The sequence below is a fragment of the Somniosus microcephalus genome, chromosome 3, assembly GCF_052327205.1.
Source record: "Somniosus microcephalus isolate GS21.2 chromosome 3, FLI_Smic_1.0, whole genome shotgun sequence".
In the NCBI taxonomy this organism is placed as follows: Eukaryota; Metazoa; Chordata; class Chondrichthyes; order Squaliformes; family Somniosidae; genus Somniosus; species Somniosus microcephalus.
Window position 1 is genome coordinate 288,185,353 of NC_140989.1, and position 16,802 is coordinate 288,202,154.

General features: G+C 46.8%; 1 protein-coding gene across 1 annotated transcript in view; it reads left to right on the top strand.

The window, feature by feature from the left end:
• The window catches only part of pde4ba (phosphodiesterase 4B, cAMP-specific a), a 321,113-nt gene that overhangs the window by 23,787 nt on the left and 280,524 nt on the right, over positions 1-16,802 (top strand). The window contains exon 2 of the mRNA XM_085982714.1: positions 5,437-5,631. Within this exon, the coding sequence (XP_085838840.1) occupies positions 5,437-5,631 (195 nt within the window). The remainder of the gene's footprint in view (positions 1-5,436; positions 5,632-16,802) is intronic.

Consider the following 16,802-nt stretch of genomic DNA (forward strand, 5'->3'; position numbering starts at 1 on the left):
CGTCTGCGTTGCCGTGCAAGTCTGATTTGCGATATTTGATGTCGTATGTGTGTCCTGACAACAGTAAAGCCCACCTTTGCATCCTGCTTGCAGCGAGAGACGGAATTCCGGTGTGGGGCCCGAAGATTGAAGTCAATGGACGGTGGTCCGTCAGGAGTGTGAACCTTCTCCCAAACAGGTACTGATGAAATTTTCGAATTCCAAAAACGATTCCCAAGGCCTCGCGCTCGATCTGCGCATAGTTACTCTTGGCCTTGTTCAAGGTGCGTGATGCGAAGGCGATAGGTTTCTCTTCACCCGAAGGCATGATGTGGGATATGACTGCTCCCACACCATATGGTGATGCATCACATGCTAGCTGCATGGGTAGCTTTGGGTCGAAGTGTGTCAGGACCTCCGATTTCAGCAATGCTTTCTTTGCTTGGGCGAAAACTTCGTTGCACAGTTCAGTCCATTTCCATATTTTGCCTTGACATAGCAACTGATGTAATGGCTTCAGCAATGTTGCTAAGTCTGGAATAAACTTCCCATAGTAGTTAAGTAGCCCCAGAAATGAACGTAACTGGCTCACATTCTGGGGTGCTGGGGCCTCCACGATTGCCTTGATCTTTGACGGCGCCTTATGCAGGCCAGTAGCGCCAATCACATGCCCCAGGTACTCAACTGAAGACTGAAAGAATTCACATTTGTCTTTGCGAACTCTGAGTCCGTACTCTTTCAGTCGTTGTAGTGTTGCATCCAAGTTCAGAAGATGATCCTCCTCATTTGTCCCAGTGACAAGGATGTCGTCCAGGTAGCACTGGACTCCTGGCAGTCCACTCAAAATCTGATCCATTGCCCTTTGGAATAGAGCAGGGGCCGATGTAATTCCAAACGGAAGGCGGCAGTACCTGTATAGCCCCTTGTGTGTCACAATTGTCAGCAGCTCCTTTGATTTGTCATCGACATGCATTTGTAGATAAGCCTGGCATAAGTCTATTTTGCTGAACTTTTGCCCTCTGACCAGGCCCGTAAAAAGATCATCAATGAGGGGAAGAGGGTACTGTTCCGCAGACAGCACCGGGTTAATAGTCACTTTAAAATCCCCGCAGATTCGAACAGATTCATCCTTTTTCAGGACAGGAACAATGGGTGTGGCCCATTTGCTCACGCTCACAGGCTCCAGGACTCCATTCTCGACTAAGGCCTCCAAGTTAGCCTCAACTTTTGGCCTAATTGCATAGGGTACAGGTCGGGCTTTGTGAAACTTCGGCTTGCTGTCAGGTTTAATGTCCAGTCTCACGCTGATCTTTTTCATGCTCCCAAGTTCCCCATTGAAGAGTTCTGCATGTTTGTTTAACACTGCAGTCAGATCTGACTCCCCTTTTGACATCATGCAGACTGCAGGCCAATCCAGCGTGATTTTCTCTAGCCACGCACGTCCCAGTAGCGATGGGTAATTTCCCTTTACCACATATAGTGGCAGTTTTGCAGTCTGTCCATTCAATTTAACTGTCACCTCAATGACGCCTCTCATGGCCACAGGTTCGCCGGTATATGTCTTTAGCACAATGTTTGTTGGCTGAAGGGTAAGAGGCTTTAGCATTTTGTTGTAGACAGTGTCTGAAACAAGGGACACAGCCGCGCCTGTGTCCACCTCCATCTGCACTGATTGTCCCTCCACCAGTGGTGACACCCAGTAGCCATTTAAATCACCTGCAACCGTCAGTATGTGCACCTCTTCCTCCTCAGAGGTGTCGCTCCCCTCTGTTTTGCTTGTTCCATCATACTGCACTGAATGAACACACTTTTTCCTCTCTTGTCCAAATACAGACATTTTGCTTCCATGCTTCCCAGCTCTGTCTGTTCTTTTTTTACCTCTACAGGCGCGTTCAATGTGACGCTTTTTGCCACAATTTCGGCATTCCAGCTCCGTACACCAGCAGTCATTAGCGTGATGGCCCGTTTTTCCACAACGGTAACATGTGCCGTTCCGCGCACCTTTAGGCTCAGACGACACCTTGTGAACTCTCCCTGTTGAACTCAACTGGTGAGCCTCCTTTTCCGCCATCTCCATGGAGACACTAACTTCAATGGCCTTTTCAAGAGTAAGGTTGTCCTTAGTAAGAAGGCGCTTCTGTGTGGCTGCATTTTGCAGACCACACACAAGTCTGTCTCTAATGGTGTCATTCAGCACCTCCTTGAACTGGCAGTGTTCCGACAACCTTTTTAAAGCAGCAATAAACATCGTCACTGATTCCCCCTCCTCTTGATTCCGTTTATGAAATCTAAATCTCTCAGCAATAACCAGAGGTTTTGGTGAAAAATGTGCTCCAAGAATTTCCACTAGTTGCTTATATGTTTTAGTTCCTGGCTTATCTGGTTGCACGAGGCTGCGAAGTAAATTGAATGTCTTTGGCCCGATTACTCTCAAAAAGGTAGGCACGACCTTTTCATTTGCCACCGCATTCGCCAATACAAAATAGTCAAAACGTTCTGTATAAGCGCTCCATTGCTCCACATTTTCATCAAAATCACCGATGTTTCCTTATATAGCCATCTCACATTTCAAATTAAATTTTCTGTTTACTCACTGCACCCATAACGTACGCAGATTCGTCCGCTCCTCGTTGCCACTTGTTGTGTCGGTACCTTTCTACCTAGACACAATTTAGGACTCAGAACTCAGAGATTCAAACATGAAGTGCTTTATTGGAAGGAAAGGAAGTTCTGGCAAGTTCCGAACAAAGAGAGCTAAACTTAACCGAGAGAATACCCAACCATTTATCTCCTGTGACAGCGCCACCACAGGTGGGAGGAGAACACACAATAGAACACACAATACATAACACCCGCCACCAACTCCTTTCCCTAGCCACTGACTCCATCCCTCTCCCTAACATCTGTCTTAGGCTGAACATAGAAACATAGAAGATAGGAGCAGGAGTAGGCCATTCGGCCCTTCAAGCCTGCTCCGCCATTCAATGAGATCATGGCTGATCATCCAAATTCAGTACCCTGTCCCTGCCTTCTCCCCATATCCCTTGATCCCTTTAGCCTTAAGAAATATATCCAACTCCTTCTTGAATATATTTAATGAACTGGCCTCCACTGCCCTCTGTGGCAGAGAATTCCACAGGTTCACCACTCTCTGGGTGAAGAAATTCCTCCTCATTTCAGTCCTAAATGGCTTACCCCTTATCCTTAGACTCTGACCCCTGGTTCTGGACTCCCTGGCCATCAGAAACATCCTTCCTGCATCTAGTCTGTCCAGGCCTGACAGAATTTTATAGGTTATGATGAGATCACCTCTCAATCTTCTAAACTCCAGTGAGTATAAGCCCAATCGACACAATCTCTCCTCATACGTCATTCCTGCCATCCCAGGTATCAGCCTGGTAAATCTTCGCTGCACTCCTTCCATGGCAAGAACGTCCTTCCTCAGACCACACTGTTTGCAACCTTGGTGTCATATTTGACCCTGAAATGAGCTTCAGACCACATATCCGCAGCAAATTAAGACCGCCTATTTCCATCTCCGCCCTTGGCTCAGGTCATCTGCTCCTGAAACTCTCATCCATGCCATTGTCACCTCTAGACTTGACTATTCCAATGCACTCCTGGCTGGCCTCCCACATTCTACCCTACATAAACTTGAGGTCATCCAAAACTCGGCTGCACAAGTCCTAACTTGCACCAAGTCCCGTTCGCCATTCGCACCTGTGCTCGCTAACCTACACTGGCTCCCGGTTAAGCAACACCTCGATTTCAAAATTCTCATCCTTGTTTTCAAATCCCTCCATGGCCTCGCCCCTCCCTATCTCTGTAATCTCCTTCAGTCCCACAACCCCCCGAGATATCTACGCTCCTCTAATTCTGCCCTCTTGAGCATCCCTGATTATAATCGCTCAACCATTGGTGGCCATGCTTTCTGTTACCTAGGCCTTAAACTCTGGAATTCCCTGCCTAAACCTCTCCACCTCGCTATCTCTCTTTCCTCCTTTAAGACGCTTCTTAAAACCTACCTCTTTGACCAAGCTTTTAGTCACCTGCCTTAATTTCTCTTTATGTGGCTCGGTATCAAATTTTTTGTCTTTTAATACTCCTGTGAAGTGCCTTGGGACGTTTTACTACGTTAAAGGCACTGTATAACTCAAGTTGTTGTTGTTATTGAACTTCTTTCTGGATACTCATTTCTTTCAGATGTTTTGCTGTTCATTTGGTGTACATATGTGAATTCAAGTTTTCAATATCAGTTTTGGTTTTTGTAAAAGTCTCTTCCTAGTACATTGTTTTGCATCCTAATAACTATTAGGTTTTTGATTTGCCTTTCTTCTAGAGTCCCATGGCTACATGTTCTAGCTAAGGTGCAGAACGATGCTACATAGGACTCTATTACTCAGAATCTTGCTTCTGATTGCTGAATAGCTATGGTGCTCATAGATTTCATGAGCCTAGTCAACACAATGTTTTTCCATCCATCTAAGAAGAACCTCTAAATAAACTTGTCTTTATTTATCTCGAGCCAAAGACCATCAAGTATTTTCAGAGCCTTTCTGTCCATACTGGTAATTGGTGTAGCAGTTTTGACATCTTTTGTTTGCTGGATGAGATGTGATGCAATCTCTTAATTGTTACAAGTTCTCTTAGCTTTTCCAATTACTTACCAGAATACCTGCATCGCTAAATTTGTTGCACATGGTAAATTTTGAATAATCAATTTGCAGAACTGTGCAGTTCTTGGTGCTTACTAATTTAGATTTTTCATTTTAACTGGCTTTTCAGCAAATATAATCACGCAGAGCAAGAGCTACACTTGATCAGTTAGAGGAGTAAGCACATGGAACTAACTGTAGGAAGCTGCATTTTATAGCTTTTTTCTGCTTCTCCTTTTAAAACATTCTGGTAGATTCAGATAACTTCCAATTCTAACATGATGGAAGTGAATTTCCAGGGGGGTTCTCCCACTTATTGGCCGCTACTTTGGCTGAAGAGCTGCAGGAAACCCTGGGAAAACCTGTAAATGTTGTGTATGCCATTGCTTTGGTGTTTCATCGGCTCTCCCGCCAAAGTTGCAGTGGACAAGCAGGAGAACCCCCCACCCCAGAAATTCAGCCCAAATGTAGCAATTGTTCTTAAGATCAGTCAGTAACTTCTGTCCACTAATTTGAATTACTTTATCAATTTTCTGTATTAGAGCACACGGAAAACAGGAGAGGGATTTGTTGTTTGGTTGCTCTCATATACTCCCTGGTGGCAAGCTCAAAGCTCCATTGGCAGAGGCCTAGAATCAGGCCACCCACCTACCATACTAAGCTGCAGGTGTTAAATGACCTGTGGTTCAAGCAAAAGAACAAAAAAAATGTACAGAATAATATGTTAGATTAATTTTAACAGCCTTTAAAATATATATAAGCATGTGTCAATAAAGCTCTTGTTTTGTGTGTTTTCTAACAGTTTTGATGTGGAGAATGGCCCCTCTCCAGGCCGGAGTCCATTGGATCCTCAGGCCAGCCCTGGATCAGGACTTGTGTTGCACACTAATTTCCCAAGCCACAACCAACGACGAGAATCCTTTCTGTATCGCTCAGACAGCGATTATGAATTGTCACCAAAGTCTATGTCTAGAAATTCGTCAATTGCAAGTGAAATGTAAGTAGGTTGGTAACTTCATAACATGTCAGAGCTATTACCATTGGGTCAATTTGATGTGTGAGGCTTTCAGTTGCAATGCAGCCATATAGTGAAGGCAATGCATCAGAAACATCAACATGATTTAAAGCAGTAACTTGACTTGTCACCTGCTTTAATCAGAGTTTGCTGATATGGGTGCTCCAAGGAAATGCATTTCTTCAGTTAAAGTTAGACCAAATGAGTTGCATGTCTTGGTAACTGCAGGAAGAAGCACTTTTACCCATCAGAAATCTCCTGGACACGGTGGTCTCACACCAGCAAGGATAGGCATTAACTGTATAAAATTAACTGATGCAAAACCTTAGCAAAAAAAGGCGATTTTTTTTGAAAAGTGAAAAGAAATTCTGGTAGCTTGCTGGACCATCATTCATATTTTAATGATTGAAAAGAGCGATCTTCTCAGCTACTTTCAATAATTTTTAAAAAAATCACACTGCCTGTGTGAGCAGTGCCCAGTGTATGCATTCACGCTTGTATGCACAGACCCAACTTCACAGCATGTGCAGCCAGTGAAAATGTGACTCCTCTTGAATGCCACTTGCATCATCGTGAAAATTGAGCTCATAATACACCTTTCACTGCATTAGAAACATGGATTTATTTTATCTCCTCGCTATCTTCTTCTGTCCTTTCTTCTCTCCCTTCCCTTATCTTTTTTCTCTCTTTTCCTTATATTTCCATTTATATCTCCTTTTCTTTTTTTCTCTCCTGTCTTGATTTTCTATTTCTATCTCCTTTTTATTTATTTTTTCCAATAATTTTTTTATTTATTTTCTATTTTTTGCTATTTCTCTCTTCACAGCAAGATTGGCTGCAAGTTTTTTCACTATCCATTGAGAGAAAGCTAGATAACACACTGGATGCAGGATTATCCCAGAACTGATGATAATGGCAGTGACCATCCTCTATCCTACAGACCTAGTTTTAATAGGATACCTTTATTACTGCAATGAATTGGGGGATAGTTCTGACTCTATCATACTCTACACATTACAACAGTGACAACCATTCAAAAGTACTTCCTTGGCGGTAAAGCGCTTTGGGTGTCTGAGGTCATGAAAAGCACTATATAAATCCAAGTTTTTTTCTCCTTTTTCCTTTCTCTGGTTTTTCCTCAGTGCACAGCAAGAGAAATGCCAGCTCTTACTGGTGCAATCACTATTCATGGGCGGGCACTTGTAAGACTTGCACCAAATGCTGCATCATGTGCAATTCTTAGTGACATTTTATTTGAAGGGCAAAAATGTACATAGATTTGTGACAGATTCGTACAAGTTGAGAACTTCTCATTAAAGGGGAAATATATTCTATGGAATTGCACAGACGTTCTCAACCAAATTCTCAAAAATTGGGACCGATGATGTTGTATGTGAAAGTGAACCATAATCAAATTAAAACAGAATGAGCTTCACATGTCACCTGTAATAGTCTTCTTCAGGCAGAAGGAATTGGTTAACTATTTCAACAGGAAATATAAATATTTAACCTGTCAAGTCTTGAAAGTTTCTGTCCATGTGGTGGAGGACTGATTTACAGCAGCATTCAGATCCTGTACAATCTTTTGGCTCCTTCCCCTGTGTCGCAAAATGTTGTTGCTAATGGTAATGCTTTGCAAGTCTGTAGGCAGGAGAGAGTTTATGAAAACACGTAGGGAGATAAAGTGCCTCTGCTGAAAGTTTTGTTTATTTTTTTTATTCCAAATTTTGACCCTTCCTTCTGAAAGCGCTAACTCGCGCTGAAGTATTTTTCCAAAAGTTCAAGCGGCTGATCAGTATCCCACCTCAATAGTCATTCTTCATGTCTGAAGCTAGATAGTGAATGTCAATAGACTAATCAGGCATGGGGGAGCGGGGACATCGCAGCTGAGTTTGATGCAGTTCTCGCCTAATGTTCAAATGCATACATACTGTGCATGGGTTTCTGGATTGCTGGTTTGTCTTTTCCTTAGACAGCAGGCATTAGGGTCAGTAAAATTGCCCCTACTGCCACCTTTCCCTCCCAGCTGAGATCAGCTAGTTCAGCACAGACCAGGAATCAAACCTGAGACCTTTTTGCTCTGATGAATCAGTACTACACAGGGTATGGTGAATTCACCGACTTGAGCCACCAGGGAGTTTGCAAATGTTACATGATTCTAATGGAAGCCACTCGGGCAGGCAACTTCCAGCGTAGATTCACAATAAATAAGCAACAGTAAAATTAATACGTCATTTTGATTTCACTGATGCTGAGACAGCACCCGTGGGTAACTAGTTAACAGCACGAATGCCTTGGCAAGCAAGCTGTATTACCGTTACAGATTATTGGCTTTTGTGCATGTCTCTGCTATTTGTCTGGCACATAGCAGTGCAGGCACTCTCATATAGTCCAGTGAGCTGGAATAATTTCAGCTACAGGTGCAAACAAAATATTACATAGAATTACATAGAATTTACAGCACAAAAACAGGCCATTTGGCCCAACTGGTCTATACTGGTGTTTATGCTCCGCTTGAGCCTCCTCCCACCCTACTTCATCTAACGCTATCAATATGCTGTTGAAGTATTAATTAGTATCCACAGAGTGACCACTGGACTGTGGTATATAAGGAATAAAGTGAAAAATTAATTCAGCAAAAACTTTGCAAAAATAGTAAGTTTCCTGAAGGTGCTGTCTTGTAATGGGGTCCAGTTACATGAGTGCTAACTGCTCTCCAGTATCTTGTCAAAATAGACATTTGTCATGTGAGCTTAGACAGTAAAGGGTTGCTCTTCTGAGTACATACTGCTGCTGGAGAATTGCACCCACTGGCCATGTATATATTTAAATTGCAGCCATGCTACAGTATGCTTATGATTTCCAAATGTGCAATACTGGATGGCGAGGCTCCCTGGTGAAAACATGTACTCGGAACATTGTCTGTTAATACCTACAGACTATTTGGAAGAGAGGGGCATTCCCATTCTATCCCTGTTCTGCCCTCACACATCATCCACACATGCACAGATTCATGCAGCAGTCACTGGATAGCGTTCAGGAGCAAGAGCCCTGACTGATTTTTTTACCCCAGATATCCTAAGGAAGCTGAAGCTAATTGTGGTGCCTTCATCGCTGCTTCAGCTGAGATCGTTACAAGTTGTGGATTGAACCCAGACCTCCCTGCTTTGTACTGACACAATGCAGTGACCAACTGAGCCATGTGAAAAGCAGTTCTACAAGTCAGCTGTACAATCTCTGAGGCTTGATTTTCAACTAAACAGATGTTAATCACTCACGGCCAGTAACAAATCTGTTCTAATTTTATTTACTGCCATAGCTATTTCCACTACTGCCAGTAAGCTCCACGTCAGAAAACTTGAATGTCTCCCTGGACATATTTTGTGCCAGAAACACAAATAGTATCAGCAATGGACAAGAGCTGGAAGTGAGGTCCAGCTGGATCGAAAAAAGAATTCTAATTTCCTTTTGTAAATTCCAAGATTGCTCAGTGCCACTTTTATACCACTCTGAGCTGGCACTCCAATCATTACAGTTGTAGGGGGTTTTGGTTTGGGGTTTGTGTCTGGCCAGTCAGGCGTATCTGAGCTGCTCCAGCCCTGTGCGGTTCGAATCGCTTCCCCTCTGGTTCTGACCACCAGACTTATTACGAGCAGCAATATAAACAAAACGAGACCAGTGGTTTGGTGCAAAGAAAACCAATGTTTATTAAAAATAGAGAAAAATAAACACTATACAGAGAAAATCACTATGTATGTAACACAATTACACTTAGCGGGGGAGGAGAAATGGACACATCGAGGGAAAATGACTAAAATGACAATTTTAACAATCCCTTTAACTCCCACCCTTTACACCTATCTAAGTTGTCTTGCGATGGGCCAGAAAGTTTATGCTCACCAGTCTCGGATGTTAGAATGCCTGCTCCGTGCCCCGTTGCCTGCCGATGTCTTTAGGGTTTTCGCCGCCCAGAGCAGAGTTACCCCAGTGATTCAAAGGTAACTGTCAGTATCCTGCTCCCCTGGACGGGCTCTTCGTCGCCGATCTTCTTGATGGTAAGGCAGGGCACCGGAGTCCAGGCGAGAGAGAGAGAGAGAGAGATGGCTTCCCGAGGGACTACTTATACCCCTTTCTGGGAGCCCTTATCACTCGCCAGATCAGCTTGTTTCTTTGTCTGACCTGGATGTGTTGAAGTCTATACAAAGGAAACCGTTCTGGGCCCATCAACCTGGATGGCCGGTTAATCGGTTTTTAAACGTCCCATAAGTGTTTTCCTTTGTGTAACTGGTCTTGTGATGGGGCCATTCCAGTTTTAATGCCCCGTTGATCGTTTCCAAACAGTGTTGAAGTCAGCTAACGAAGGTCTGAATGCAGCTATTACCCGTTGATTATCTGTGCGAATGGCCTTGATGGGTTTTAATCAGAGGCCCAAATGCCACTGTTTGCTTCTCATACATAAATGCAGAAGGCCTGTCTGCCTTCTAATTTCTGGAACATTCCTTCTTTGTCAGTCCAAACCTGAACTTTGCAGGCCTTGGCCATGAGGTTGACCATAGCCATCTTGTTGGGCCCTGGAGCCCTGGATTTTTAAACTTAGTCCAGCCAGGGTTTCTCCAATAAGCCAGAAGTAAATCTTCAGGGGAGACATGAAATTTGTGAATCCTTTCAGTCCCCCCTAGGATACTGAAACTTGCTTGAAGTATTCAATCAAGGTGAGCAAATTTCTGACCCGCCACAAACAACCTTCCCCTATGTTTATCTATCCACGATCCCTCGACGCATACATTCCCCTTACTTAGAGAAAACTACAGTGCACAATAGGCATCTATCGATAGAAACAAATTACTATCTGTTACAATAACCCAAGCACGGAGGGGGTCCAACACCCCTGCACTACTTGGGACATCATAGAACTTCATTTCAACACACAACCTTTAATAAAAATAAACATCAGGCCAAAAAAACATATTTATTAAAAATAACAAGCAAAAGCAAAATGAGCTTTATTAAAATAACAAACGGATCTGCCATCATTCGGCAGTGATATTACACAAACTCACACGGGTGTTTCTTCTTCCACCCGGGCATACTGGTCTTTCCACAACCCTTTTACTTTAAATTCTACCCCGGGACCCTTTCTCCTACACTGGACACAGACCAGGTAGAGGACGATCACTAGCTGGCAGACTACTAAGATGTGGGACGCCATTCAAATCCAGGAGGGGACCTCTATACTATCAAAAACATCCCACCAGGGCGGGGTCATGATATCTAAAATGTCGGCCCATATCTGTACATTCTTCTGTTCCAAAGTGTAGAAGTGCTTTTGCGATACTAGGACGGCTTTTAATAATTTGGTAAGGTGCTCTGGGAGAGGGGGAATCGGGTAACCGAAATGGGCGACATATTTCTGGAGGTGAGTGAAATCCTCCTCCACAGTGAGGTGAACAGTGGATGGTTCAGGAATGGGGACAATTCGTACCTGTGCCACTTGAACTTCTGCCTCGGGTTTGAAGCAGAAACTGCTGTCACTCACCGCACACCAGCTGTGCTGTCTGTGCTGGTAGTGAGACGCTCCTGTGGTGGCGCAATATGTCCCACCTCCTATATATGCTACCTGTGGGGGAACATGGCCTTGTGCCATGGCTTCCATGGTACAATTTATAGGTTTCGCGTCAGCAGCTCTGAACCCGCATTGTGGTTTCGAATAGGCATTCAAGTACTGGGACACAGGATGATGTGTGCTCCCCGGCTACGGCACCCCGAGAGGTCAGTACCCGTCATAGCGTGCTCCCACTTTATGACATAGGGCGGGACCGCAGCAAAACGAATGTGTGCACCCCCTTGAATGATTCCAATGTTCTCCACCCTGTATACCGGTGCGGGTCAGGCCGTCCCGCCCATGACCGGCATTCTTATAACTATCCCCATGACGGTGTGGTTGAACCGCCCACAGTCCACCGGGACTGGGTAGGCCTCAGAAGCTAACCGGAGCTGGCACGGGCTTAATGCGTTCGCAAAAGGGTGGAGGGCTGCGAGGTGTTTGTTGCTGATCCAGGAGGGGACTAAACCTTGCTTTAAATCCTGCAGATTGCTGCGGCCCTCGCCCAGCAACCATGCTCCATACAGCACGCACACCTCGTTTTGCGCAACCTGGTCAGAAGCGTTTCTGTCCTCCCTGATGAGAGCATTTACCGTCTTTGCATGTTTTTTCAGCTCTGCGATGATCTCCTTCAAATGGAGAGTCATGGCCTGGTCTTCATGCAACTCAGAACCTACCACCTTATTCTCATCAGTTAAAATACCCTTTAATTGCGTTTTTAGACCATTAATCTGGGTCTGCAGCTCGATGTCATCTAAACTGTTGATGACCGAGGATCCCGTGTTAAAACCAGTTAAAACATAATTAAAAACACCCCTTCTTTGCCTCCCAACCCCGTCCAAACCTCATGGTGAGTATACAATGCGGTCTTATTGACCTCCGAAAAGTCACATTCACGGAATTTTCGAAACATGTCAGCTAACAGGGCTTGATACAATTTGGCAGTCTCTGCGGGGCACCACGCGGGTAAGTGTACCTCAGTGAGGTTTAAAATCACCGAGGCCACTGCGCAATGCACCTCTTGGTACAGCACCTGGTCTGTAGGTACTAGCACCAAGCCGTTCCCTGGTCCCTTGGTGGTGGCAGGGCATCCCTCTGCTACTGTCCGTGACGTTGGGGTCGTGGGCAGGGGCCGTCGGGGGCGGGTCACTAGTTCAGTGGCATTAACCGAGATTGGGGAGTACGGGATCGCGCATGTGTCCAGGTGGGACTCCCAGTCCAACACCCTCCCATTATTTTGCCACTGGCTGCGGAAAATGATGGAAACGCCTGTGGGGCAGACTTTCTCTGATCCCCACATACAGATGTAGATCCCCTGATCCGGTTCCCACCATTTATCCCAGCACACACTTAACCCTCCCTGGGTCCCTGTAATAGTCCTGTGAGTGTCATTCCCTAACCTTTCCCACTCTACCCGGGGGTTTCCCATGTCTTTGCTTAACTTTCTGAGCCACCACCACCTATCCAGGGGAACGTTCCCTTTACAGGTCAAACATATTCTTTTGCCCACGGTGACGCTAATCCTTGGGGTGACGATTCGTATCCTCGGGCACTGGAGGGAGGCCTCCCCATACGTGAAGCCGGTCTCGCTAGAATACTGGGTTGAATTGGATCCCAGCCATCCCAGCCAGCTCCCCTTGTGGACATATGAGATGATTTCATCCACCTCCCGTAGACCACTTCCATCGTGTGCTAGGGGCGCTCTCTTCCCCGAGCATCCAAAGATATGATGGGCCTCGACATCGCTCCTTCTCGCGAGGCTCAGCCCGAACAGGGCGAGCAGGATTATTCCTCTGTACATTTCAAAAATTCTGAAAAAGACATAAAAGCATCTAGCCAGGTTCCCTGGAGGCTCCCTTGCTCGGGGAAGTGTGATCGGGTCCCGCGACCTCGGCTCACGTAGACAACACTCTGGAACGGTTCCATAATTAAAACTTATACACTACCGGTTCCTTGCCTAGAATTAAATTAAAAACACCCTAACTTAATCCTCTATACACATTACTTAAAATTATACTACCTAAACTATATACATCCGCCGCCCGTCTCGGGTGGCCAGCCTAATCCCTGTTTGGGCTGTTACAGGCTGCTCCCTGCGGCATGGCTGCACTGATCTCTACTCCTGGTCCCTCGCAGCTTATGGCTGCTGGCTGGGGACCTCTGTCTCTCGGCTTCTCTCTGACACGGGACACCGTCCCTTTTAACTGAAGAGCCGGTGTCCATACTTTTCTGGGCTGGGGTGGCCGAGGAGACCTCCTGGGGAGTGCTACCAGTGGGGCTACCCTGGCGAGCGGACCCTTGGCTCGGGTCACAGTCCTCGCTAGCTGGGGGCCTTCTCCCTCGGGTCCCTCCCCTCCCAAACCTGAACTGGGGACGGGCAATCCCTTGCCACCGGCTGCCAGCGGCTGAGGGTCTTCCCCTCCCCTCCAGACACAAAACCTGGTTTGGGCTCGGTGCCATCTGATTCGGGCTCCTTCCCCTCGGAATCCCATAAGAGAGGGGGAGTGGTCTGGACAAAGTGCTCGGGAACTTTTCCCTTGACGCACGCGACTGCGCCTGCGTGTGCAGCCTGCATGCACTTACCCGCTGTGGGCTGAGGATTTCTAATCTCGGATTGAATCCCAGCTGCCTGTTTCCCTGCCTCCGGCTTAAACAACTTACAGGAAACTTTGTGCTATCCGGCACCGACGGGACCGAGCTGTTGCCGTCCCATCAAAACTGCCGGACAAACCAGCGCTAATGTTGAAACATACGGAGATTTTGAGCTCCTTATCTGGCAACAAACCCTGTTGCTTAGCTTCTAAACAGTCGGCCGTACTTTGCAAGCGCCTCTGTAGCTTAGCAACAGCTTCAGCGAGACCTTGCAGAGCCTGACTGGTGAAAAAAAAGCAACGAAAAGAAAAAAAACCTAACGAAACGGCTCCTGATTTTTGCCAGTGGCTCGAGCATTCCGGACAGTTAACCTCCGGATAAACCAAAGTTTCCTGTACATTGGTCATGAACCATTTTAAAAACCCTTAGCTGACCCTATAAACTGCCAGCCCTCGCTGTTAACCTAGCGTTCTCCTCCTTTAAAGCCTGCTCAACTAACTTAGCCTCCGCAACCTGGCACCACAGGTATTCCTCCATTTTACAGGAGGTCTCTTCCTGTGCGTATCTTTCTGGGGGACAGAGGTCGACAGGCTGTGCTGGCTCTAGTCATTGCTGTGGGTTGTATGGGGCTGGTGGGATTACAACACCGGTGGTGGCTGCTATTTTCCCCTGGTTGGTCAGGAAGAAAGATCGTATCGACTCCAAGAGTGGCTCGATTGCAGCGGGAGGGATACCTGGCTCTGCCTTTTGGGCTGGGGCTGATAAATTCTTTCCCTTATTCTCCTTCCAGGGATTCTTACAATCCTTACACCAGTGGCCGTCCTTCCCGCACCCGTAACAGTTTAATTTAGTCTGGGAGGGACGGTTCCCCTCCTGGTGCCACTCTTTCTTACTCTGGCTCCCAGGTTTAACCTCATGGACTTTTCCCTTGGGTTGGGGCATCTCGATACCCCTCATATTTTTAAATGCTATAGTGAGCTGGTGGATCACTGTTTCCTCAGTGGTCTGGGGGCTACTAGGGTCAAACCAGGCCGCAGCCTGGGCTCGGATTTGGGGCAGGCAGTTTGTCATTAGACAACGGAGCCAGTGGGTCAATTGGACTTGGTTCAGTAATGCCCGCGCTGGCATTCCCGGGCATGCGCTCCGGTAGACTGGCCACAGCCTGTCTGCGAACGCCTGTGGGGACTCCCCTGGGAGCTGTACCATTTTTTCCACCCGGGCAAACGGACTACCGTCATTGAGTCCCATGGCCTCCAATATCTCATTCCTCAAATCCTCATAATCCTTCTGCCCCTTTTTACATTCATCAGATAGGGTCTGGAGGAGATTACTCCCCAGAGAAAACAGCAGCATCTTAGCTTGCTCTGCGTCATTGCAGTCATTGACGCACGTTGCCTGTTCTATCTCCCTGAGGTGCAGAGAGGGGTCTCCCTTTTCGGTGAGCTTAGGGATGTGGCTAACCATGGCCCTGAGCTGTTGGGTGCCATGCGGCACCACAAACTGATTTTGGATGGCCCCTGGGTCCTTGTCATCAACAGGCGGGCCGTACCTCCGTTGTCGGAGGGGGTACACCGGTCCTGGTCCTGGCCTATCTAGCGGGGCCTGCTCTGCTTCCCCTACCACTTCATCCTCCCACCGCCCCCCCCTTACTGCCAGACCTCCTGAAAACTCAGAGCTATGGGTGGCGGTCGTGGGACCTCTGATTCCCTAGCCAACTTTGTCCTGGGTGCTGCCTGTGGGATGGTTCGGTTTGGGTTGCCGGTAAAGTCCGACTGGCCCACCTTTGGGCTGATGAGGCATATCATCCCCTTCGCCCTTGACAAGGCCATGCCCAAGCTTTCTATCTCCTCCCTACAGGGCCTGTGATTTGCCTCCTCAAACCCCCGGTCGCAGGCTAGCTTATATGCTGCCTTTACCTCCCTTACTTTCTCCTCCTGCTCTTTTAATTTTTGGGTAAGGTCGCAAATTGTGTCCTGCAGCCTTACCTCGCTGCCCCTCACCTCTCTAAACTGGTATTCTAAGTGCTCCATCTTGCGCCTAGCGCTGGCTTTACTTTCAGCGGTCTGGTACTCCAGGCACTCTACCCTTGCCTGATGTTCCGTTGCACCTTGACGGCCCGGGCCTCCAGACACTCTACTTTTGCCTGGTGTTCCTTGGCCATCTGTGCTCTTTCTTGGCTTAAAGCCTGAAGCGCCGCTAGCACCTTCTCTTCCGCTGCAACCTTATCCTGCATTTCTAGGGCCAATTTCTTGAGATTGGCAGCCTGTGCTGCTGCAACCCTGTCCAGCACTAGGACCTGTTTCTTATAGCACATTAACCAGACTGCCTTTTCAATTGCCCTCTTTTATGCTGTTTACTCGCCGTCCACTGGGTGGCGGCGTCTATGGGACTCTCGGCCTTTAACATAGCGCCCACCCATTTCTTGGCGATATTAACCTTTCTACACACATAAGTGGACAACCTCTCTTCCATTGCAGTTTCTCCCTCCGCACCACTGTCTGTTATATTGCATACTGTTGCCACGGTCGCCATTTCTGTAGGGAGTTTTGGTTTGGGGTTTGTGTCTGGCCAGTCAGGCGTATCTGAGTTGCTCCAGCCCCGTGCAGTTCGAATCGCTTCCCCTCTGGTTCTGACCACCGGACTTATTACGAGCAGCGATATAAACAAAACGAGACCAGTGGTTTGGTGCAAAGAAAACCAATGTTTATTAAAAATAGAGAAAAATAAACACTATACAGAGAAAATCACTATGTATGTAACACAATTACACTTAGTGGGGGAGGAGAAACGGACACATCGAGGGAAAATGACTAAAATGACAATTTTAGCAATCCCCTTAACTCCCACCCTTTACACCTATCTAAGTTGTCTTGCGATGGGCCAGAAAGTTTATTCTCACCAGTCTTGGATGTTAGAACGCCTGCTCCGTGCCCCATTGCCTGCCGATGTCTTTAGGGTT